Genomic DNA, 24,626 nt, shown 5'->3' on the forward strand with positions numbered 1-24,626 from the left:
GTCTCAGAAGAACTGAAGAAGATTTATTTTTCAAATTTTCAAACTTTTATAAAATTGATAAAAACACCCACTACATACTCTACTTTTGCATACAGAATTGCAGGAGAATGTCAATTATATGAATACGTTATGATTGAGCTGATTATTTTGTTCAACTATATTTTACTAAAGTTTGCTGAAATAGATGCTATGGGTTCACTTGATCCCTTCAAATTCGTGGAGATTTGATCCCCTTCGCCATACTGCATACACACCACTGAAAATAACCAAATTCACACCAGAACAATTGAAGTCATTGTTGTCATAAAAAAATGTCAAAAATGAACGCTTCATCGTAAAGAAACATAACTGTAATTGTTTACTATAGTATACGTAGCAACCATTCATCCCACATTTGACGTTCCTCAACCATAATAAAAAACAACTTTCAAATAATTGCACGGAGATTTGGTGAATTCGTGAAAAAATCAGGTGAGAGATGCGTAACATGTAGTAACAAAAATAGCAATATCTAATCATAACGATTTAATCAATACTACAATGCATTTATAAAATTGAATGGGGTTAGGTACCTATTTTTGTCCTATTAAGAAGGGTATCACATTATTGCTACAATAATTTTATTATTTCAGCTTCTTTGATTTGTTATTAAGGTCCATTTTTTTATTTCGATTATAGAGGTTTTAACGTTAAGGTTATTCGCATCTTATTAAGAGCCAATATGATAACAAAATTGTCTTGAGAATGGTGAAAATCTTCTGTTTGAGCGCAGCAAAATCTCTAATCGAGTACCCCCATTATCGCAATACCATTTGAATCAATGCGTTGAGCAAAGATGGCAGACGCTGCTCTAACCAAAGGCTTCAGATGGGTAGGATGATAGTAGAAACAGGGCAAAAGTAGGCTTATTACCCTACATGCTCTTTTAAACACGTTTTCATATAGGAATCAAGTGTCCCCAAATTAGGGATCGAGTCTCCACTAATCTAAGAATTTTCCATTTTTTTGTTGTTTTCCAGAAATGCTCACAGCTCATGTCCAGTATAATATTTCCATGTATTTTTTTTATGATTATTAGTCATCCCTAGAAACAATATAAAACTGCAAAAAAATACATAGTTTTTTATCATTCCACGGAGTTGGACTGAAAAATAAAAAAGGGGATCAAGTCTCCTCAGTCTCCCCTAATGAAACTTAACGACCTATTCAGTGTATTGTCAGAATATGTTAAATACTGACATCCATGCGGTTCGTGGTATCATTGGTTTGTGATAGGTTTCTACGATAGGGGTAATAATCAATGAAAAGTTCTTAATAATAACAGAAATGATTTCTAGTAACGGTATTGTATGATATCATTCTATTCGGGAATTCGTTGTTTGTATGGTCGACTATGGAAAATCCATAATGCTTATGTTCGATATCATTCCAAGCAATGATTATTCCGTTGTTGAACGAAACATACTGAAAATGGTTTTAAAACGTTTGATGACATGGTTAGCATATGGTAAACATTTATTTACAATTGTTTAGTTCGGCCATTCACCACTATACGTCACTACTAGTACCACTTAAGTATTTAGGATGTTAGCTTCACCAAAGTGTAATTGTCATATTTTAGCTTCCATCCTCTTGCATCCAAGCAGATGTAAATAAACAAAATTTCGCCGGTTGAATTAGTTTGTCACCTGTATAATTCGAGAAACAATAGTGCGAAACTCTGTCGGAATCTTTGTTCGGCTGAGAGATGAGTCTTGTTGGCGCAAAAGACAATTTGACAAACATGGTAAGTAAATGTAGCGAAAAATGAGAATGTAGCAGTATTTGAATTAGTGAATGTTACAAAATGATTTCGCTAGTATAAAAATTAAGGATCTATACATAAGAAAGTGTTTCGAAATTCTTATTTGAAATTGTCTTGTTTGGACGGCACTGCACATTAGAACATAAAATTTTCAGGTGTCGCACGGCAGACAGTGTAAGCACAAATGAAGGGAATTAGACATCATACAGAACATTTGCACGAATTAACGGTCTAAGCACACGCAATGACATTTCCAGGTGGCTTTGCAAATTGCAAAAAATACAAATTTTGCTAACAACAAAACTGAGGAAGCCCACTGTAGTGGTACCAGGATTGACCACGTTTGTTCATGGAGGTGGTGGAAGGGGTCCAGTAATATGGTTTTACTGTCCACCGAGTGCTTTTGAAACCCAATATTCACAGTAATTCAAACACATCGAAAAAGAGAATATTTTGAATGGTGTTTTGTTGCTTCATTTCTCTAATTAGATTGAAATATGTAAACTAGCCCCGCTAGTTATTTTCAAAAGGTAATCGGAGAAAGACATTGGGTATTGTGTTGTTGACATTTCAGAGGCAGCCAATGGGTCTTTAGACTATTTTATTGGTTTTTGGGTTCGTCTGATTCTAACCTATTGGAATCAAGCATGCAAGTGCGAGCTCTGTTTCAAGTGACTCCCGGTAAGTCCAGTCGGAATGCAAACTGACTCTAGCCAGAATTCCGGCTCTAGTGATACAACCGATTCTAATTAGAATCGGTTGTGTTACTGGATTCAGAATTCTGGTTGGAGCCAGCTAGAATTCCTACTGGACGTACTGAGCTATCTTCAATGCAATGTTGTACTCATGAAGGAGAGTTAAAATGTTTTAGGAACATTTGTTGTGCTTTGCATTGAAGTCAATACTAGCCCAGTAATCGGTTTAATTTGAACCGGTTGTGTCACTGGAGCTGTAATAATAACTAAAGACAGCCAGAATTCCGGTTCATTTTCCTGCTAGGCTTACTGGAAGGCCTATATGCGTTGCAATAACAAAAAATGTTTTGCAAGTTTGTCGTATTTGAATGTTGTATTTTATTTAATATTTTGTGTTTTATTTTCGACAAATCCCTGCTGTTTGTTTATTTAAATAACAGCGACAAGCTTATTTACAAGAAGACGCCATTTTCATGCATTTTTCTATTTAATAAAGGAATTCCACGGGGAGATTAGAATTGTACAAAACGGGGTCCAAACTAACGATTGACGATGTGTTTTATAATTACAACCGATAGCTTTTTGTAAACCCCTTATTCACGGTGATTCATATTCATTGAAAATAAAATATTTTGAAATTAGTTTTGTTGCTCTATCCCTCCTAATCGGTTTAAAATAGGTAAAATACCCAATTATAAATTCTACTTCTAAAAATGTGATCGAAGAAAGGCATTTGGTATTAGTTGCTTGTACAAAATTATTTCAAAAGCAAGCAACAGTTGATGACATTGTTTTGTTGGTTATTGGGAATGTATGATTCTAATCTTTCGAAATCTAACAGCCAAAGGATTGTGATGCTACCTACCGATCTTCAGTCCTGTGCTGTACTTATGAGGGAGAAGTATATAGACAATGTTATATTACACTATATTGATAGAAACGATGAATGAAATTAACGTTCATTTATCAGAAATCGTAAACTACAGTAGCTTTTTTCATTTCAATCGTTTATTTGCTTAAAACAATAAAATGAATTACCCTATTTCCTGCTTCACAATAGTCAACTCTTCAAGAAGCTCTTCACCAGTTTGCACGCACGTTTCGTAGGTGTCCTGTTCTATGGTTGGGGACTGAAATGATGCTCTTTGGGGTGCGTGCGAGGTGAGTAGCGAGAGAGCAGCGGAAGCCGCCTCGTGCATCGCGTCAGAGATCAGCAGCTGTATTCGAAGTTTTGTTTTCTCCTCTATCAATGGATTATTCATTGCATCCAACGAATGCATAACAAATTTTCCAAATGCATCATTCGAAATAGAAGGGCTTCTTTGCTCTTGAGGTCTCGAAGGTGGAGCTTCAACGCGCCTCTTCTTGGAATTAACCTGTTTTTCTGGCTGGTGCGTGTCGTCCGATGGAAGACTTTCGTATGGTTCCTCAAGATAGATAGCAGATTCAGAGCCGTCATCGTCGATATTCTAAAATGAAACGAAATGAAAGTAACCCGACGGATTGATAATTGAAAAGAATTTTAACTTACTACACCATCATCATATTTTGAAGTTATTTCTCCGTGTAGAAAATGCAGCGAATTATAGAATTCCCATTTCGGAACATATCCATCGATGGTGGCAACTCTCTTCAAATTTTGCATGTAAACTGTGCGCAATGAGCGAAACTTCTCTTTGATTTCATCGGTGGACGTTCCAAAGTCAGCAGCCATATCTGCAAATAGTTGAATTCGCCGTAGTTTGTTTTTGTAGTTAGCATGTTTCCTCTGCCACAGATCCGGTGTAGTGCGAAAAGCTTCGATCAAACTGTGTATCTCCTCTACGGTCCACACCTATCGAAATAGGATTCTTTGTAAAAAACTATACTTGAACATAATTTCCGATCTTCCTACCTTCGATTTGCTTGCGTCCTTTTGTGCCATGGTGCTGATGACAAAAATGATTGCCGGAAAAAAATTGACGTTAGTTGGAGAGTTGACACTTGCTGTGAGAGCTTGCATTCGAGTACGAATTTCAGCGTACCCAGTAAGCGAAAGGGCGGCTAGGCGGGTTAAACTCGATGCTAGCCGTCGGTAGGCAATTGAAACATTATTCTAGGCTACCCGCCGTAACTTGCCGTTTACTGTAAAAGTAGTGTGGGTAGTACTTGCCTGAAGCACTTGCATGCAAGAGCTCACCATCTTTGGAGGCTTTTATCGTTTCACTTCATGATGTATATATAATTTGCTTTCAAAGTTAAGCGATATTTGCTTAAGGCTGGACAGAGAATGGACAAAAACGAAAAAAGCATAGGTAATAACTAGTTTTTGGAACAATTTGGCATCTATCCATCTACCAGTGCAGATGTCAATTTTCTATATCCTTTCGAATACTAGTAATTTCGAGGAGATCTTAGTGAATACATGTTTTACCAGTTGCGTAAATAGATGATCAGTGGAAAAGGGAGAAGGGAAGGGATACCTGTGCACGTATTAATGGCCCTATAGCATTTTGGTGTATCTCAAATTAGTAAAAATTTCAATATTTTCAAATCGCTTGGAATTTATGAATCGGACAAGATCGAAAGAGTTCGAATGTTTTTTTTGATAGCTGGAAACTTATTTTGTAATACTGTTTCATCCACTTGCCGGATCTCCCTGTTTAATATGACTTTTTAATGATTCAAGTTTGGCATAAAATGTTTAAAAGACATATTTTTTAAATTTGGTGTAATGCACAACAACACTACTATCTTCTGTTAGTTTTAAGTTGAAGTAATACAAATGGTTGTGTTCGTCAACGGTTGAAATAATATTGTCTTATTTAAAACAGTCATCATCACTAGAAAGCGATTTTGCTGGACATATAATGAAAATGATTAAAAAACCGTTTAAAATATCACCATTTTGCATCCATGGAAATATTCTTTATCTTTGATTTGCTACGTTTAACAGTAGGCTTTAAGATATGTTAAAAAAATCGAAAAAAATATTTTGGTTATTGGCCAGGAATTTGTTCTACTTCATAAAAAATCAATCAGCTTATGTAGAATGTTGTTACAGTAACTGACATATGGTGTTGAAAAAACTTCTTTTTTGGTTTTCGAGTTTCGTTGTTTTTTTTTTGACTGTCTGAGCAAAAATAGATTCTTTTACCGCAGATTCCCTGTTAAAGTTCTGATTGCACGCCGTACAGCATCGCAAAGATTTCTGCTTGGAATACGGTGCAGTATCTACCAAGCGAATGAGATTGGTTTAAGTTCATTTCATGACAATAGACACCAGCAACGGCTCGGCCCTCCAACAAAGAACTGTCAGTATAACAATCTACGCATTCTTCAAGTTGTCGCTCCATTCAGCCAGACAGCCATTCCTCGCGAAGAGGAATTCTCACATTGAAAGTTTTAAAAGGAAAACGACATGTAGTAACTATTTGGGGTAACAGTCTTGTCCAAGCTAGTTACGCGAACTATTGGGTTACTGTTCTAGAGCCCAATAACCTTAAGACGGTATGCACAAGAAAGTGCTTCTTGTTTCAGAAATATATGTAGTGGTTTTCTATTCAAGAGTGCCTCTAGAGCAGCAGTAGGGGTTGTCGAGAACGCACCAGTCATCGCCATCAAGACTGAAGATGGTTTAACTTTGGTTGGATTGTCATGACTTCTCCCTTCTGCCACCAAACAAGGCAAGTCAAGAACTACCCCAACGTACTTAATTTGATCTGCGATAATGATTTCAGAATCAAAGAACTGCAATGGACGAGCTTCGGCTGTAATTCTTCGCTGCGCAAAAAGTACCATTGTAGTTTTATTTGGATTAACGGATAGACCAACATTAAGACACCATTGCTCAACAACACATAGGCTTGTTGAATCAAATCAAAAAGTGTGTTAATGCAAATACCGGTGATCATTATATGGTAATCATCGGCGAAACCATACCTCGGAAACCCTAGCTCATTAAGTTTCCTCAACAAGCCATCGGCGACAAGGTTCCATAGAAGTGGTGTTCCAGTTTCCAGAACACAGGGGAAGTCGTCAGTGATGGCTCCGTACAGCCTGGAAAGTGTGTGTCAAAAAGACAAGTACTACATCTTCGTCAGACGAGTATTCACCATCAGCAGTTTTAATTGAATTGACATGAAAGTCTTTCGATTTCGAAAGTAACGTATTTAATCTAATAGTCTCTTTGAGACTTCAGACATTTGTGCAGAGGCTTTTCCAACCACATCAGTCAGAGGATCGAAGGGCACTTCTGTATGTTTTACAAGCCAACTTAAAAGCCTCCGACCCATCCCTGCGTCTGCGATTCCAAGCTCTTCTACATAACTCTTTGAGTCGAACAAGTTCGGTATTCCACCAAGGTGTTCCTCTAGAAGCACGCATAACTTGAAGTGGACAAGCCTCTTGGTATACTGCTACTATGAGTGAGCTTATTTAATCCACGACCTCATCCAAATCACTTGGAGATTCAATCGTCGGACGATACCCATGAAACCTAGTCGCCATGCCCACTTCGTAGAGGTCCCAGTTCGAAGATTTGGGATTACGATATGTGACGATATTTAAATGATCAAAGACGATGTACTTATGATAACGATGTACTTATGATAACGACGGTTCTAGCTAGCTAGTTTGCCAACTCATGCATAATACCGTCAGAGCAGAGAGTTACATCTAACACCCCTTCTCTACCAGCTCGTGCAAATGTTGGGCGGTTTCCTGCATTAAGAATGTGCAGATTTGTACTACTTAAGTATTCCATTAAGTCGGTGCCTCCTTATTTGATATCTGAGCTGCCCCAAATTATGTGGTGGGCATTTGCATCACTGCCGTTTATGAGAGGAAACCCATTTCTACCACAGTATGATACAAACCTTTTGAAATCATAAGAAGGTGATGGTTCATTGTGCGGCAAATATGCCGAACAATATTTCTTGTTATTTCTTGTTTATGTTGTCAACAGGCATATTTACCGTGACAGCACAAATATCGCGAGGTGTGAGCTCGGATATAAGACATGCGTCAATAGCACTATTCGCAAGTATACATGCACGAGGCATGCAATACGGTTCTTGAACTTGCTACTCTAAACATACCCGATTACAGCACTACACATTTCATCATCAGCATTTGTTGTACAGCAACTAGAAGATACCAAACACGTTGGCTTATAATCGCCTATAGCGAACCCCGAAATGGGTATTAGGGATATGACCATCATTTGAATCACACGATTTGCGAAGAAACAAACGTCCACTGTGTCAGAGATTCGCTTAACACGACACTCCGTGCGCGACTGGCATATTTTAGTCCTGCCAGCCATTCAGTCCTCGGCACGGAGAAACATCTTGACTCCTGTTTTCAGTCGTCTCTTACGACACAGTAACAGGAACCCAGTGGGTCAATTCTTGATTGAAATACTTCAATCCGCTGGATGCCACACGGCCTCTAAGCTGGTTTTGTCCGGAGAAAGATAATAGACTGTTATCAACCTCCTAATGGACCACAGCCGGTTAAATCAAAATTAGTTCCCTTCGGCTGCTATTGAAATTCTAATGGACTTCCGTTTCCGGAATTACACGGTGATGTGTCTGATCACACAGCAAATCCCGATTTTAACGAATTCTGCGATGAATGTAAAAAAGTGGAAATTTTTCAAAATTTTAACACAATTGCTTCGATTTGTAGTATTAGGTCGCTAACAGCCAAACTTATATTAAATTTCATCTCGATCTGACTTCTGGAGTTACGGGTTGTGGAGTACAGTCACATGGAAAATTCCGATTGAAACCGATATCGCGATGAATGCAAAAAGGTAAAAAATTGCTAAAATGGGTGCCAAATAATTTGTATTTACAGATCTAGGTTACTGACGGCCAACCGAAGTCTCGTTGACCACATTGATCACCATAGACGGTTGTGGAAGTGCTTGTACCTATTACTGGTCGCAAGCAACTGGACATATAAGACATTTCATCAAATAGTGCATGGAACATAAATGATTCCACGAATAATACCCCCAAATTAGCTCATGGCAATGTTGCAAGAAATTAAAAATGATTAGTAATATCACTTAGAACTGACATACAAGTAAAGTTTTCAACTTGTGTAAGAAATAAAACTGTCGCTTTGAAATGACAACAGCAAGTAGCAACTTGCCAATTGGCGGCGCTTCGATCGGCCAGCAATCGCTATACGGGACTTGTGTACAAACTTGGATACAATGGTGACTCATGTATGCGAACCTGTATGCGATGGTGATTTTCAACGTGTTTTCATTTCAATGTTTACACAGGTTTTTCGGGAAAGCTTGTTCCAGCTTATATATCTGTTCTCTGTGGTAATATCTTCCAAATATCACAAGCACTCAACATAAATCGTAAAACATGTACTAAGTATTAGAGATGGTCGGGTTCGGGTTTTTGGACCCGAAACCCGGACCCGACCCGAACCCGACGGGTTTCGGGTCGGGTTTGGGTTTTGTAAATTTAAGCTTCTCGGGTTCGGGTCGGGTTCCGGGTTTTCAAATTTGAAATTCTCGGGTTCGGGTCGGGTCCGGGTTTATGAAATCTTGGACTTTCGGGCTCGGGTCGGGTTCGGGTTTTTCAAATTACAAGTTATCGGAGTCGGGTCGGGTTCGGGTTTCGAACAAAACAACCCAACCATTACACAACACTGTTTGCGTCTATACACAAAACGCAGTCTTTTTTGTAGTAGTGAATTATACTTCGTAATACGAATGGATGACACATATAACTGTACAAAATGTTAGCACCTCTGAATCGCTAGAATTCGTCGTATTTTCTGGTGCTCAAATATTGTATTTCTTCAAAATTCTTCTTCAAATTCCGTCTCTTCAGATTCGCAAACTACCTGAATTATTTAATTTTTTAAACAAACATTCATGAAGATCATTCAACAATACGTGTTTCACATCTAAAATTTCTTTGCGTATTATTTTTCATGATAATTAGTAATAAACAAAGTCAACAGGAATTTATCGGAAAATATCGGTTCAACTTTCTATAATGGAATATAAATTTCGACAGGTACTTTAAAACCGATACTTAGGCCGCGGCGACTTTTTCTCTACGTAAACGGTTTTGTGGGGTACATTCGTACCCCAGAACTAAAATCGCTCTAGTAGGTCTAATTTTTATTAAATTTATAATAAAATTGGATAGTTTTATAGTAGTAGGTCTAATTTTTATTAAATTTATAATAAAATTGGATAGTTTTATTCTAAAATCATTCGTAAAGTAACCTGTTTAAAAATATTCGTGTTTTGACTATTTAAGTATATTTCATTTTGTGTAGAACAAGTCTTTAAAATACGTCAAAATTCCCTTGTTTCTTCATATTGCTATAACTCCGGTAGTTTCAAATCGATTTTGATCTTTTATACGACGGTGTAAAGCTTATTAAATATCCTTTTGAACAATTTTTTTCAAAAACCGGTCGAAAAGTATATTTATTCCGATACCTTTTTGAAAACCAAACGCCAACACAAACGTTAAAAATACAGCAATATGCTGTAAAAGAGATGAAACAGGAAGGCGTCGAAGGAATAGGTAGAGCCGGTGCATTGTACGTGTTTAGATTTAGATTTAGATCATATTCACGAATGTGTTTTGACTCTTTCATCCGCAAAAGCAAAAATTACGATCCCGATCCAAACGCATTTTCTAGTTACTTTGCTATAGTGCTTTGTTATACCAAATAACAGATACTATTATTCAGCAGAGTTGGAACTTATACAATTTTACACAAGTTTCTCGCTTACTATGTATCGATATTTTGCTTTAAAAAAATATATTGTTTTTTTTTTAATCATGTACATATGACAAAACATTAACGCTAACGGTTTTGTGGGGTACATTTGTACCCCAAACAAACTTTAATCAAGCACTGTTAAATTGGTCAAATGAAACAAATAGGTTGTACCTGCCTTCACGGAAGTTTAATAATCAAATTGGTTTATGATAAAGATTTCTTGCAATTAAAATAAACTGTAACGGAAAAATAAGGATTTGGACTCATAAATTTGGTGGTACTTTGGTGTCATTATGGCGGCTCAAATATAAAAGGGCACATTATTTTTTTAAAAGCAGATAGTTTAGGCCAAATTTATTTTCTAGAGACTGTCTTTGTTTCATCAGACCTAAACCTAGCTTCACTTCCGCCAGGTTTCGTTGTTCATGACACTCATATGGTGATGGGATAATAGCACCATTATCAAATCAGTGGTACATATATGATACAAGTACTTTCTGTCAGATTGTTCCCGGGCTGAGCTGTTGCATGATCCGGCTTCCTTCATGAAAATACATGTATTTCCACGAACTTAACGAAATGATCGCAAAAATTTTGTGTGTTCTGTTGAAGCCATTAACGGATTTTTAAAAGTTTGGAACGTTCCGAGAGCTCCATCTCTATTGGCGCGCATACCGTATAATTTGAAGCATAAAATAACTTAGATACCCAATCATAGATCGTCCTAACGCTAATGATGCGATATCAAGAACACGTCGGAAAAATGATTGATACCCTTCGATGCAGGTTTGACCGTTCCAACCAGTAACGTGGGTGACGTCATGTAAACTGTCGAATACGAATTGCCAATTGCCATAGCTTAATTTAATACATATAATAAATTATACGAAACTGCCTTGCAGGAATGGTTTCTGACAAAAAATCAGAAATTTTGGTTAATTACGACGGGCAAGGTTGTTGGAAACTATGACCATTAAGCTTTCTGTTTCCCCATGAGTTGGCCGCTGATTTAACTTAATTTCCGGTTAAGATATCAACGATTTATCAAGTTTCTCAGCACGTTACAAATTTGACGTTCAATAATAGTAAATATAAATGCGGATTCTACTCGGCAGTGATTTATTTTTCCATATGCAGATATAACTCAATGCGTATGGTGCTACTTCAGATTCGGATCGGGCTTCTCAAATTTTAAATTTTCGGGTTCGGGTCGGGTTCGGGTTTTAAAATTTTGAAATTCTCGGGTCGGGTCGGGTTCGGGTTTTACAAAATTTTCATTCTCGGGTACGGGTCGGGTTCGGGTTTTTAAGTTTTAAAATGTTCGGGCTCGGGTCGGGTTCGGGTTTTTCAAATTTTATAATTTCGGGCTCGGGTCGGGTTCGGGTTTTTAAATTTTCATGCGCTCGGATTCGGGTCGGGTTCGGGTTTGAAAAAATTGAAACCCGACCATCTCTACTAAGTATCATGAACCAGTTCAGGAATACATGAATAATATTTTACGAGCACAAATGGGAAGTGTGACTATTGTGCTACGAATCATGAACCAGTGCACGTAGACATGAATAATATTTTTCGATTCTTAAACTATTTCACAAGCACTAATGGAAGTCGTGACAATTTTACTGGGAATCATGACCAGTTCACGAATACATGAATGATTTCGTGAACTATTTCACGAGCACTATTGGTCAGTGGTGACTATTATACTGGGAATTATGATCCAGTTCAGGAATACAATATTTTAAAATTTTGCGAACTAGGGTGGGTGCTCCTATAGTTGAGGTGTACCAATAGTTACAGAAGTGGGTTATACGCCTAACCAAGGTACCAACCATCAACAAATATTTTTTTATCGATTCATCGCACTAAAATTATGCGACAATAAAATTATTATCCTTGAAATTTGTTCAAATAACTATTATTAATTAATTATTAAAAAGATTTTCTTTGAATTTTGACTCCCTTGCACCTATATAGTGATATAGTGTACCTATAGTTGCAAGTCCCATAAGAAATCAATGGGATTTGCAACAATAGGAACCGTAATTGGCGATTGCACCACTATTGGTACATGTGTTCCTATAGTGGTACAAGCGGTTTTGAATAAATAAATTGGTTATTAAACCATCTACACTCAAGTTTTTTTTACGCGGTTTTTTTTGCGCGGTACTTTTTTACGCGGTTTTTTTACGCGGATTTTGAAATTTACGCGGTTTTCATTTACGCGGATTTTGAAATTTACGCGGTTTTCATTTACGAGGATTTTGAAATTTACGCGGGTTTCATTTACGCGGCCTATATCCCCCGCGTAAAAAAACCTGAGTGTATATATTTTTCCTTTGAAGAAGGGATTGACAGCTTTCGTTTAATGTATTAACGTTGCTCATAGGTCTATTCATAGATTTTTTAGCAAAAGTTTTCCTTAAGTATGCGACTATTGGTACATCCACCCTATTTCACGACCATGGATATTTTATCGTGACTTATACATTAGGAATAATGAATTATTGAGGATTAAAGGGATTCGTGAATAAAATTTTGAGTTTCGTGAAATATTTCACGAAGAAATATCCTGTGTTTTGATTTTGTGAACTTATCTACCTAAATCTATGACTAAAATCATCAGTCAACCTTTGGTTTTATGAATAATGTTCATGAACTAGTTCACGTTCAGACAATCGATTTTCCTGGCGGGAACTGTGACCGAAGTTCACAAAACAAGAACAATTTTTTCCACAAATAAAGGCGTTATGCGGACGTTACTGAAGGGAAGTTGAACATAATTATAAAACATATGATTTTTGATCATGGCCCTGTTTTCGTAACGTAAAAACGCTTTTAATCCACATAACAGTGTGATGAGACATTTCTTATAACACATATCATCTTCTTCAGATATTATATCGATTGAGAATATTTAGAACTTGATATTTCGCGATGTTTTTGATAACACATACTACATGGGATAGTGGCAGGACTCAGAAAATCGCTCAAATCAGCATAGGACAACAGTGCTAGAAATCTCAAACCAAATCAATGGGAAAGCGAAAAATGGCTCATAAAATAGACATACAAACGAATTATTGCTAGTTCTCTAATAATAAAATATCTAAATTCCTCAATCAATGCGTTGTGGTGGAAAAACTGAATGTTCCTAAAGGAGTTATATATTGTGCTGAGCCAAAAAAAATCGAAATTTTTTTTTGAATCGATTTGAAGTTTATACTCTCAATAGCGTTTACTAAAATTTCCAACGCGACTGAGAACTAAGAAATGAAATCACAGCTTCTGATATCACGCTACCTCTGAAGTGCATGCGTGCATAGTTCAAACTTTGCTTCGAGATTGACTTTTCCTAAAAGTGACTTCCCAGTAGTATCCTTGATTTGAATTATTCTCGCTAATCCTAATGCCAAAGAACAAATAAAAACCTCTCGAAACTGAACCGTTTGGGAAAATCATCATCATCACTGGAATTTTCATTTTCACGAAACTTCGATAACCTTTCGTCACTTGCGTTAATACACTGTGTAATAGAGTGGGACACGGCTATATGAAAAAAATAAATAAAATTTTGCTCCGAGCAACCTTTTGGGTACCATTTAGACTCTAGAACAGCTGTTCAAATTCTTAGCTCGATCGGTGAAACTATATTTTTGCGCGCACTGTTTAAAGTTTACATGGGATTTCATATTGGGAAACTTGTGGAAAAAGGAATTAAGCAAAACCCAATTGATGCTCTGACGATTGATGAAAATTTAGATTATCATAGCATCACTGCTTCTGACGATCGAATTATATACCACATTTTTTAACTCTCGCTTATTGTGTACAAAAAACCTCATTTTATCCCTCAAAACTCTTGTGGTGGGACCAAACAGCTCAGGTTATTGACCCAATAAGAGCAAGCAAAAAAAAAGTTGCATTTAAATTGAGATCCACCAGCAGTGGTGCTAGAAAAATCAATATTTTATCAATCGTCAGAGCATCAATCGGTTTATGCCTTATAACTTTTTCCACAAGCATCAGATCGTTTCGTGGTCTTCGAGACTTTGTTTCTTTGTTAAACTTCCTATGAAAACCACATACCGGTTTATTTTTTAGGAGGCAATGGACGACTCCTGGAGGAATTGTTTTGTAATAGTCAATTGACATACATAACTCTGAACTTACAATGAACTACACAATCTATCGTTGCGATCGCAACTCTTCCTCTAGTCTGGCGTTCTTATTGCGCTGAAAAATAATCTCACTGGCACTGTAATAAAAATGCCTGGTTTTGAATGCTTAGAACAAGTTATTGTTCGCATTTCACTACCAAATAGCGCTCTATATATTTGTTGTATATATCTGCGGCTGAACAGCAGTCCAGACCTGTACAATGCCCACTCCTCTGCAGTTCAACAAGTTATGGATAAAGCTAGTAGCTCAGACAGTGTACTCATTGTAGGTGATTACAACCTTCCCCATCTCAGATGGGTATTCGACGATGATCTCAAATGTTACCTGCCTGAAAATGCCACAACCGAACAAGAAATAGCTATCACGGAAACGATAGTCGCTGGAGGACTATGTTAAATCAACTCGCTCACTAACGCAAATGGACGGACTCTCGATCTGGCATTTGTGAACTACGCCGATTTACTCGAACTTCTCGAGCCTCCGACTTCTATACTCAAAGGGGACGCTCACCATAAACCCTTCGTGCTGAGGTTTAACATGCATTCCCGTAAATGTTTATCTTGGAGATGCCAGTGCGCAATCCACAGCCGAATCCGTAGACCAGAACATTTTCGTGGGGTATTCACCAACCCAGCTATCTCTCAGTCACAAGAGTATATAGACACATTACCATCATACAATATTAGTCTCCCTAGCTTGAATATGACTGAAGCAGACGTGTTGAAAGCTCTATCTAGTGTCGACCCATCGAAAGGACCAGGCCCGGATTGTTTGCCTCCGATATTCATAAAAGGATGTGCACGATCATTGTCATTGCCGGTCAGCATTATTTTTAAACGCTCAATCACTGAAAGCGTCTTCCCGAGTGCATGGAAACAAGCGGCTATATTTCCAATTCACAAGGCTGGAGACATCCATAATGTTGAAAATTACAGAGGAATCTCACTTTTGAACTGTTTGGCTAAAGTCCTTGAAAAATTTGTTTACAATGAGATGTACGCTGCTGCTTCTCATATCATCGACGAATGTCAGCATGGATTTGTGAAGCAACGTTCTACAACTTCAAATTTGATAATGTTCACTAGCATCTTGGTTCTCTCTCTTGAGAAGCGTCAACAAACCGATGCAATATATTTTGACTTCTCGAAAGCATTCGATAAAGTATCTCACAACATTGCTCTTCTGAAACTGCAAAGACTAGGATTTCCTGCGTGGTTAACTTGATGGTTGCAATCATATCTGTCTAGTCGGAGTGCTTTCGTTGAAATTGGTTCAACACGTTCTAGCTTGCTCGACATTCCAACCCCTCAAGGAAGTCACCTAGGGCCGCTAATTTTTATTTTATTTATAAACGACATTTGCGCTCATATCAAATCTGGAAAACCGACGATTTGAAGATTTTTCGTTCCATTGCTTCTGGACTTGACTCTACTGCACTTCAAGATGATGTACTTAATATTGAACAATGGTGCCTGTTGAATGGTATGCAGATAAACGTTGACAAATGTAAATAAATAAGTTTCAGGCGATCATCCACTCTATCTCATTATGAGTACTTGATCCAAGGCCACGTCATCAAAATAGTGGACTCCATTCGTGAGTTGGATCTCGGATCACATCACCGCAATGACAGCGAGGTTATTCGCAACACTTGGTTTCCTGAAGCGAAATACCGCTGGCTTTGACGATTTCTACGCACCAAAATCTCTATATTGCGGATTGGTACGAAGCATTTTGGAGTATGCTGTGCAAGTGTGGGCTCCACATCACAACGTCCAAATAAACCGATTAGAACGCGTACAAAGATGTTTCGTGCGATATGCTCTAAGAAATTTGCCGTGGAACGACCCTGCCCATCTACCACCTTACAACGATAGATGCATGCTGCTTGAGTTACCGACGTTAGAGTTCCGCCGCACATTATTGCAAAGAATGTTTATATTTGATATGTTGTGTAATAACATTGACTGCCAAGGTATTCTTGCACGGATTAACGTGTTTCTAGCTCCTCGTGCTCTAAGGAACCGTCCTCTTTTGTGGATTCCTAGACATCGAACTGTTTATGCTCAAAACAATCCTGTGGATAGATGTTGCTACAAATTCAACGAAATTTCACATCTACTCGATTTTAATGTCACAAAATCTAGTTTTTAAGTTAGCTATTAGGAATTTTTAATTAATTTAGAAAGTATGTTCTATTTTTTATAATCTGTACGGTATCTACCGAAGATCGAATAAATAAATAAATTTCTCCATACGAAATCCCATGTAAACTTTAATCTGTGGGCGCAAAAAAAATAGTTTCACCGACCGAGCTAAGAATTTGCACAGTTATTTTAGAGCCCGTAAAGTATCCAAAAAATTGCTCGGAGCGGGAATCTATTTTTTGTCCCACCCTAGTGCACAATACTCTGAAAATCTCGCGAAATCGTCTTGGGGCACCAGCGGGTCTCATTCGGAGCCATTTGCGCGGCTAGTTAAATCGGTAAAACATACTAAAAATTAACTTCTATTCCATAATTTTCAGTCCAGCAATTCGTGAGATCGTGCTCACCGCAAGATATGAAAAATAAACTGCGCTGTGAAGCGACAGTCACTATTTATTAAAAAATTACGGTTGAATAAAAAATAAAACTATTAAAAAATTAAAGGGTTGTGTACAGGACACGACCACGGTGACATTAAAAATGTAGCTTTTTTCAAGAGCGTGCAAATGAATTTTATCTATCACACATATCGACACGTTCTTGCTCACTCGCCTGTTTTCATATGTTACAATTTTCTATATACCCTTCCCATTACAACATAATTTATTGAAGGTCATTTAGCAGTAATCTATTATTACAATTAATCAAGTGTCTCACTAGGTGATTGGCGTTATTTGGCTGATCCATCTAGTAAAAATAGGCTATAGGCCAGAACATATATTCAAAAGAAAAGTTCCATATTGAGAACTGTGATGAGGAAGCCCACGCCCGCCAACGGAAATATACAGATTCTCCATGAAATATGAAATTTCATTTTCCATTTAAATTTTCAATAATGTACTAATGAACTTAAGTAAACAATCTTAAGGTTAAGTATTTCTTGATAGATTAGTGGTGGAAAAAAGGAAATTATTTGATAAATTACATTGTTATACAACGTTCGCACTACCAGTTAAAACGGGTTTTTATGCTATCTTGGTGACATTTTTCTTGTTGCTAATTATTATTACATGTTATAACTCTGTAGTGTAAACATTGTATTGTTGAACCAATTCTGCAGCGTTTTATGTTATATAGGTGTGGTAATAGGACTGACATAATTATATCTTCAGTACAGCGGTGTGTTTCATAATGTAAAACAGAATTTTTTTTAAATTTAAATTAATATACCCAACCGTTCTATTAGTTGTAAACTTTAAAACTCAATTAGAACTGTGTTTTAAATACATAGGGCAGGACAGACACTCTGACTGGATAAACTGGGAAAACAATTTTAACTCCAGTAACGCTTAAGACATGGCTTGAATTTGAATCGAAAAAGAACACCCGCTTAAACCGCTGCTGGGACGGTAAGTTCTGTTTTAAAATTTTCCGTTGTGTGCAGTACGAAACAAAAGTGTTTGAAATTAGAAAACAAAAAGTTTTGCTGGGAATGTGATTGTTTCCGATGCAATTACACTCAGATTTTTCACGCAGGGGATACAGGCCGTGCAAATGAAAACCGCGTAAATTTCAAAAAACGCGTAAATGATACGCGGTTTTCAGTTTCAAAATCCGCGTAAAAAACCTGAGTGTACTCTCCTATATAAAATACTACGCTGCTGAACAGTGCAATAACTACAGAAGCACGTTGTCAGATGCCTTACTGATAAAAAACATAACCGAAATATATATATCACATATAACCGAAATATGAAACATATGAAAACCAATAGGCTCTTTACCCTACGCAGCTTCAAAGCGCCGTAAACATGGATTAACAAGTTACAAGGCACACGCATGCATAAAAATAAATATATTTTTTTCAAACGCAACACTCTTAAGCAGCACACACCGTATTGAATTAAATCCAAACCACCCCACCCACCCACTTTGCAAATCATTCTGTGACACCGTGCTGGTACCCGAAAAATCCGCACACGGCCACCGCTGCCGAAAATGCATAGCGTCTACTGCTTAGTGTAGTGCCTAGACGCTGCAGCCATGATCTTACCCGTTCGACATAAGAACAAAAACTGATTCAAACGGGTACGCGTCACCTCTATTTATAAACTAACCGTATATGATAAAGTCGCTTAGGTGCGAGTGTGTGCGAATGCCAACGTTGCCGAAAATCGATAGCGCTTATTGCATCGCCCGGAGACGATGTTGCTCATATGGGATAAGAGCAACAACTGATTTAAACGGACATGCGTTGCTTCTATTTATGACTTTTCGTTTGTGATTGAGCCACTAACCTACCCTCTAATGACGGCTGTGTCTGAGAAATCTGCATCACGAATGGTAATTTTCCCTTTTTCGTGAACTTTTTAATTTTACCAATTTTTAAAAGTCTACTTTTATTGGGGAGATATTAAATTATTACCAATATTTAAGTTAGGTGTTTCTGAATCGGTTGGTGTATGAATGATTAAAATCCATCTAGTAATATCGGAGTTATAAGCGTGCAAACCTTACACAGTTTCGTTACATGGGAGATAGTTTAGATTTTAGAATGACACCTAGCCCCAGATAGTGGAGTAAGACATTTTTAATGTCAAAAAATTCAAATAGTTTATAATTTTCACAAACTTATTAGGAAAAATTGTTTAATAAGCTTTCGTAATATTGTGTAGGAAAAAAGTTGAAAATTTCAGTATTTTCTCTATCAGCAACATATAAACCCTTAAGTATACTAATTAATTAGTATACGAATTGGAATAGGTTCGCCAACCTATTCCAATTCGTACCTGAAAACTACCTAAAAATTGTTGTAGTTCGATGCAATAAGAAATCCCCAAGATGGAATGTACCTATTAATGTGGAACACAGTGATTAATACCATAAAGACCCGTTTTTATCAGTCTCATGGTGTATTTTAGGTTGACAACACAGAGACATTCACAAAATCGGGTAATTTTCATTTGCTTTATAATAAACTGAAGCTTCCCGTCCCTTGATGTAGTCTAATAACTATTTAACTATTTCTGATTATTTAATATAAATTTCTTTTAAAGGGGTTTTCTAACGTAAAATTTTAAAAAAATGAGCTTTTGATTTTTGCATATTTGCATCTTCATGATAAGAAAAACATGCTCAAGAAAGGAATTACTCGAATTAAGTCTTATTCGTCTGCTACAGCTCATCAAACATATGTTCATATGTGGCTGATAAAATCGGGTTTTCAATGTATTACAATAGATATTCAGTATTCGAAGAAGTTTCTTGTGAACGAGTGTAGGACGACTTTGTTTCTACTTACTTGAAGTCAGCGGTGCAGCCAGCATTTCGGTTTGGTGAAAATCGAAAATTTTTTAAGTTTTGAAATTATGCAGAATTAATTTTTAAAAAAATAGTAACAGAGTTCGTGTCTTTAGCAAATTGTTGAGACTATTATATTGTATAGCTTAACTGTAGACGTGAATATTAACCTGAGTAAATTCTCCATAAATACTTCTTGGAGGATATAACGTCAAAATTATTTTATCAAATGATGTGCTGTTTAACGTTTGTAAAACTCATCAAAGATACTAAACCTCCGAAATTGGCGGTTCCAAATGATGTTATTTTGATCTTAACTTTCTGTTTTGGAACATTTATTTGACCTATTCATATAATTGGTCATATAACAAAAATCAAATGCTCATCAAAACCGATCAGGACCTGCTAGAGTCGATCGTAAAAAGCGATTTTTCATAAATATCCCTCTACTTTCGGAAAGTGTTATCCTCGTTATTAATCATATTACGTTTTCATCTCAACTCTACGCATTTCCAAAATTATATGTTGGAAGCTATGCAATTTTTTGGTGAGCAGTTCTATGTGTCATAGACATTAAATGAATTCCAACTTCGGTTCCTATTAAATAAAGACCCTTATTACAGTATATCTCTTCAAAAGTGAGTTCAATATGAAAGGAAATCTGAGGATTATGATTGATTTAAAAACTCTAGAATTTTCTATTGGAATGTTTTCAGGCAGGTATTTAATATTGATGCTATTAGACAATTGCGAAATCAAGACCAATAGATCAGTTACATATCAGGAGACTATTCCGACAATTTTTCAAAAGTCCTCATGATGTTTACAACAACAAGTTATCAATGTACGGATCAGATAATTCTTAATGTAATATTGAACTAAATCAGTTGGCATCAATAAATTTTTATCTTCTATCGAATAATTTTTTTTGTGTGGAATTTTTTTTGGGTGGGAGGGGGCGTGGTGTATGGTGTTAAACCCCAAAGCCTCCTAGTGGCTACGCCGTTGCTTGGAGTTGTTTATTTCGCTTCTCATTTTCCAAGATATGCTCCAAATCGATTCGATGGTTATAAGTTGTAAAATTTGCCGTCCGAAGGTTCGCGCAAATAAAAATTTTCGCGCCGATAAGTGATCAAGTTCCATCCAGACAACTTGGAATTGTTCGGTAATTATTTCTAGCGGTTGTAGATAGAAAAATGAAATACAAAATTCTTTTTATCGAAATAATGTTCGGCTTATTTAAATGGATTATTACTATAATGAACAATAAATAGGCAACAAGCCATAACTGTTAAAATATTCAAAATAGATATTTCATGTTTTCAGTAAAGTTATTCGCAAAAGTAAGAGCTACAAATTTGCTGAAGGCATCATTTCAATATAATCACTTCCAAGAAAATTTATGAAAATATCTCACTCGTAGGGGGATTAATCAGCAAAAGCACAATACCAAAAGAAAGGGCATATTGCCTCCATTAAATTCTCTGAAGATACTATTGACCTAAAATTAGCCGTTTTGGCGTTAATAATAGATTACATGTTTTTGGTCATATTTCTGGCAATGGGAAATGATAAAAATCTTTCGTTCGTATTTAATGTTAAATATCTCTTTTGATAATAGTCTGATTTCAACAATCTATAGGTTGTTCGAAAGGTATTCGTGTAATCTGTCTAAAAATTCATAAAGTGTTAATCTATGTTGTCCAATTTCGGCAAATAATTTAAAAAAACTGCCTAAAACGCCATTTTTACACATTCAAACTTTCATATCTTGGAAACTAAACAATCTGACTGATAGGTCTTTCATTTAAAATTGGTTTGGATAAGATCGGTTCAGCCATTGCTGAGAAACACGAATGAGAGTTTGTCCGTTACATACATACACACATTTGCAAGGTTATGTCTGACTAGCTAATGCAAGGCGAATGAGCTCTAGTAAAGCTCGATGCTATATATTATTATCAGATCGAGCTACCAAAGGTCATTTTATCATCTCCATTCGATGTTTTGTTTTGTTTTTTGTTTTGGAAAGCAGCTGTATTACAAAACACACAAAATCCATCACAAGCTAAGAAAGTTTTGATCAAGGTTTACTGAAAATATTCATTCCACCACCGGGTAACTCCGCCGGTATAATATAAAACCGGGAATTATTAATATATTCAAATTTTTTCCACATCCGACCAAAAATGCTTCCTTTTCAGGATCACTTCTGGCAGGAAATGGTCAAAGTTACGGGACCCGTATCGACAACCGTCCGCGCAGCGTTGGATCGAACAAAGTTCATCCACAGTGGATTGCAGTTACTGGATGACCCGACCATCGATGCAGTGGAAGCGGATATCCGCCGACTTCCGGCCTTGCTGCGAATATCTGAGAAAGAAGCTGCACGAATGGTGGCATATCCGGGTGATATCAAAGAATTTCGGTTCCTGGTCGGTGAACGTAGCGTCATGAAATTAATAGCTACCAAGGTACAACAGTATGGCTTCAATTGCTTCTACCACCCCGTAAAGCAAGCAATCCATAGGACCGTAGTAGAACAATCTTCGGATACACCTTTGGAGGAAACTATAATCCTGGAAGCAGAAGAGGAAGTAGTTCGAAATAAAATTCGCGAGCATTACGATAGAAAGTGGGTGTTTTACTCAGAAACTATTAATTCTGCGAGGCTAATGAAATTATACTTTTTTTCAGATCTGATGGAAGTGATGAACATGTCGATTTTTGTCTAAAGTTGGCCAACGTTGGTGTCGAAATACGGCAAAATAGCAACGGTGATGCCGCACGCATTATCTGTCCTTTCTGTGACCAGAATACAACCATCATTCGTCGGGACAAAACCGGCACTTGGAGAATCAGCAACTTTGCTGGTCATATCAAGTACAAACATGGCTATCTTGACTATCCGGGAAAGGAGGTAGTCGCAGAGACGACGGATTCAGAGGACGTGTCGACAAGTAGTTTGATTCGGCCGTTAAAAGCGAGATAACCAAGTGGCGATGCTAAATAGATTCGCTCAGTAGCCGTATATAAGTAGAATGGATAATTACAAACCAATAATGTTTCAGTTGTGTTCGTGTTATACTAAGGCATCTTTGTACAACTAAATAGTAATATACCAATAGAAGATTACATGTACTCAAGCATATCATTCATTAAACAGCTTTTATTTGGTGTGAAAATGAACAGGTATAAATTTACAAAACAAATTAATCCTATTCCGCGAAGAGAAACTGTCCACTTGTGCTAGTATGACCACATACCCAAACAACCAAGAGTGCTGCGGTTCTAATTTCAATTAATATTCTGGTTTAGAGAGCTTTCTAGTTGCATTATAGCTTCAGAAGCTATAGAATTTTCATTCTATGCACTTTATACAAACTTTTAAGTGTATTTTGTAAGTATCATCCGTACTTTTGATTGTTTAGGTACAGTGGCACAATTTCTAAAAAATCGAAGGTGAGGTAAAAGTTTACAGGTGAGCCTCGATGCGATGTTTTGCTGCCAGTTTGTGATTATTTGCGTCCCCGTGATGCTTTTTTCTCATCAATATAGGGTAAAGACTTAATTTTCGCCCCATTTGGGAGGGTACCACACTATTCTATTAATTACGCTGTCTACAGTCGATGAAATGCACATAAATTGGCATCAGTATCCTTGCTTCGTTCCCAAGAACCAATTTAATACCAAAAATGTCCTGAGAATGGGGAAATACTTTTGTTTGAGCGCCACGAAAACTCGAATCGAATGCTCCTATTTTCGCACTACCATATGGGCCAATGCGTTGAACAAAGATGGCAGACGCTGCTCTAACTAACGGCTTCAAATGGGTAGGGCAATAATAGAAATAGGGCGAAAATAGTCTCCACACCCTAGGTGCCATTTTTAATTTCGACACGATAAATACATTTGACAATCAAACCTGGGTGTTGCAATGTCATTTCAATATCACACAAAAAATCTTAAACTCTGATGTATTTTGACCAAATTTGACAGAACGTCCCCTTGAATTAGCTTTCGATTAAATAGTGTGTCATTTTGCAAAAATCAAAACATCGAAAAAATCCTAGGTACGTCGCTTACTATTGGTCTAAGGAATCGCAAAACAAATAGTTTCAAGCTCTAACATTACACGGAAAAAAACGCAAACAGGATCACGAAAAAAATCATGTGCTTTATAATTATGTTCAATTCCTCTTCAGCAACGCCCGCATAATGTTTTTATTAGGGAAGATATTTGTTTTTCTTTTGTGAACTTTAAACACTGTTTCCGCCATATCATTACCAAATCGATTTGCTACATGTTTTGCTCTTTTACGAATTTATGAAAACTATTCATAAAACCGAAGGTGGGCTTGTGATTGTATTTATAGATTTAGGAAATAACATTTCCTAAATAAGTCCGACTATACGACGTGAACTGATTTACGATTTATTACATCTTGAACATTATCTGGTTTGCGAAGTTGCAGTGGCGGATTCAGGGGGATGGTCTTGGGTGTCCGGACCCCCTCCGAAAATTGTTAAGATATTTTAAAATAATTTCCATTTTAATTAGTTCTAAACTAAAAATCATTCCAGACCAGATTGGACCACCAAAGCTTATTACTTATTACGAATTGTATAATGATCATTCCAAAATCAAAATTTCGGACCCCCTCCGAAATTTTTTTCTGGGTCCGCTCCTGCGAATCAATCAATATTTTCTCGTGAACTATTTCACGAAACATGAACTCATTT

At 36.9% G+C, this 24,626-nt stretch overlaps 2 protein-coding genes across 2 annotated transcripts; one reads left to right on the top strand and one right to left on the bottom strand.

Annotated features, from left to right (window-relative positions):
* Positions 1-1,615: 1,615 nt before the first annotated feature.
* On the top strand, positions 1,616-23,056 carry LOC131683934 (uncharacterized). The gene is made up of 3 exons (XM_058966346.1): positions 1,616-1,786; positions 22,088-22,518; positions 22,581-23,056. The coding sequence occupies exons 1-3, from the start codon at positions 1,748-1,750 to the stop codon at positions 22,873-22,875; spliced, it is 765 nt and encodes a 254-aa protein (XP_058822329.1). The 5' UTR covers positions 1,616-1,747; the 3' UTR covers positions 22,876-23,056.
* Positions 3,516-4,451, bottom strand: LOC131683933 (uncharacterized). Its single transcript, XM_058966345.1, has 3 exons — positions 4,394-4,451; positions 4,031-4,333; positions 3,516-3,968 (listed from the first exon to the last, which is right to left on the bottom strand). Exons 1-3 carry the CDS (start codon positions 4,421-4,423, stop codon positions 3,534-3,536), a joined length of 768 nt encoding a protein of 255 aa, XP_058822328.1. The 5' UTR covers positions 4,424-4,451; the 3' UTR covers positions 3,516-3,533.
* Positions 23,057-24,626: the final 1,570 nt, after the last annotated feature.

The sequence above is a fragment of the Topomyia yanbarensis genome, chromosome 2, assembly GCF_030247195.1.
Source record: "Topomyia yanbarensis strain Yona2022 chromosome 2, ASM3024719v1, whole genome shotgun sequence".
NCBI lineage: Eukaryota > Metazoa > Arthropoda > Insecta > Diptera > Culicidae > Topomyia > Topomyia yanbarensis.

Coding starts and splice junctions, on each gene's coding strand:
- LOC131683934 (XM_058966346.1), top strand. CDS start 1,748: ATGAGTCTTGTTGGCGCAAAAGACAATTTGACAAACATG. Junction 1,787..22,087: donor AAGACAATTTGACAAACATG/GTAAGTAAATGT, acceptor CTTCCTTTTCAG/GATCACTTCTGGCAGGAAAT. Junction 22,519..22,580: donor CGCGAGCATTACGATAGAAA/GTGGGTGTTTTA, acceptor ACTTTTTTTCAG/ATCTGATGGAAGTGATGAAC.
- LOC131683933 (XM_058966345.1), bottom strand. CDS start 4,423: ATGGCACAAAAGGACGCAAGCAAATCGAAG. Junction 4,334..4,393: donor AGGACGCAAGCAAATCGAAG/GTAGGAAGATCG, acceptor CTATTTCGATAG/GTGTGGACCGTAGAGGAGAT. Junction 3,969..4,030: donor CAAAATATGATGATGGTGTA/GTAAGTTAAAAT, acceptor GTTTCATTTTAG/AATATCGACGATGACGGCTC.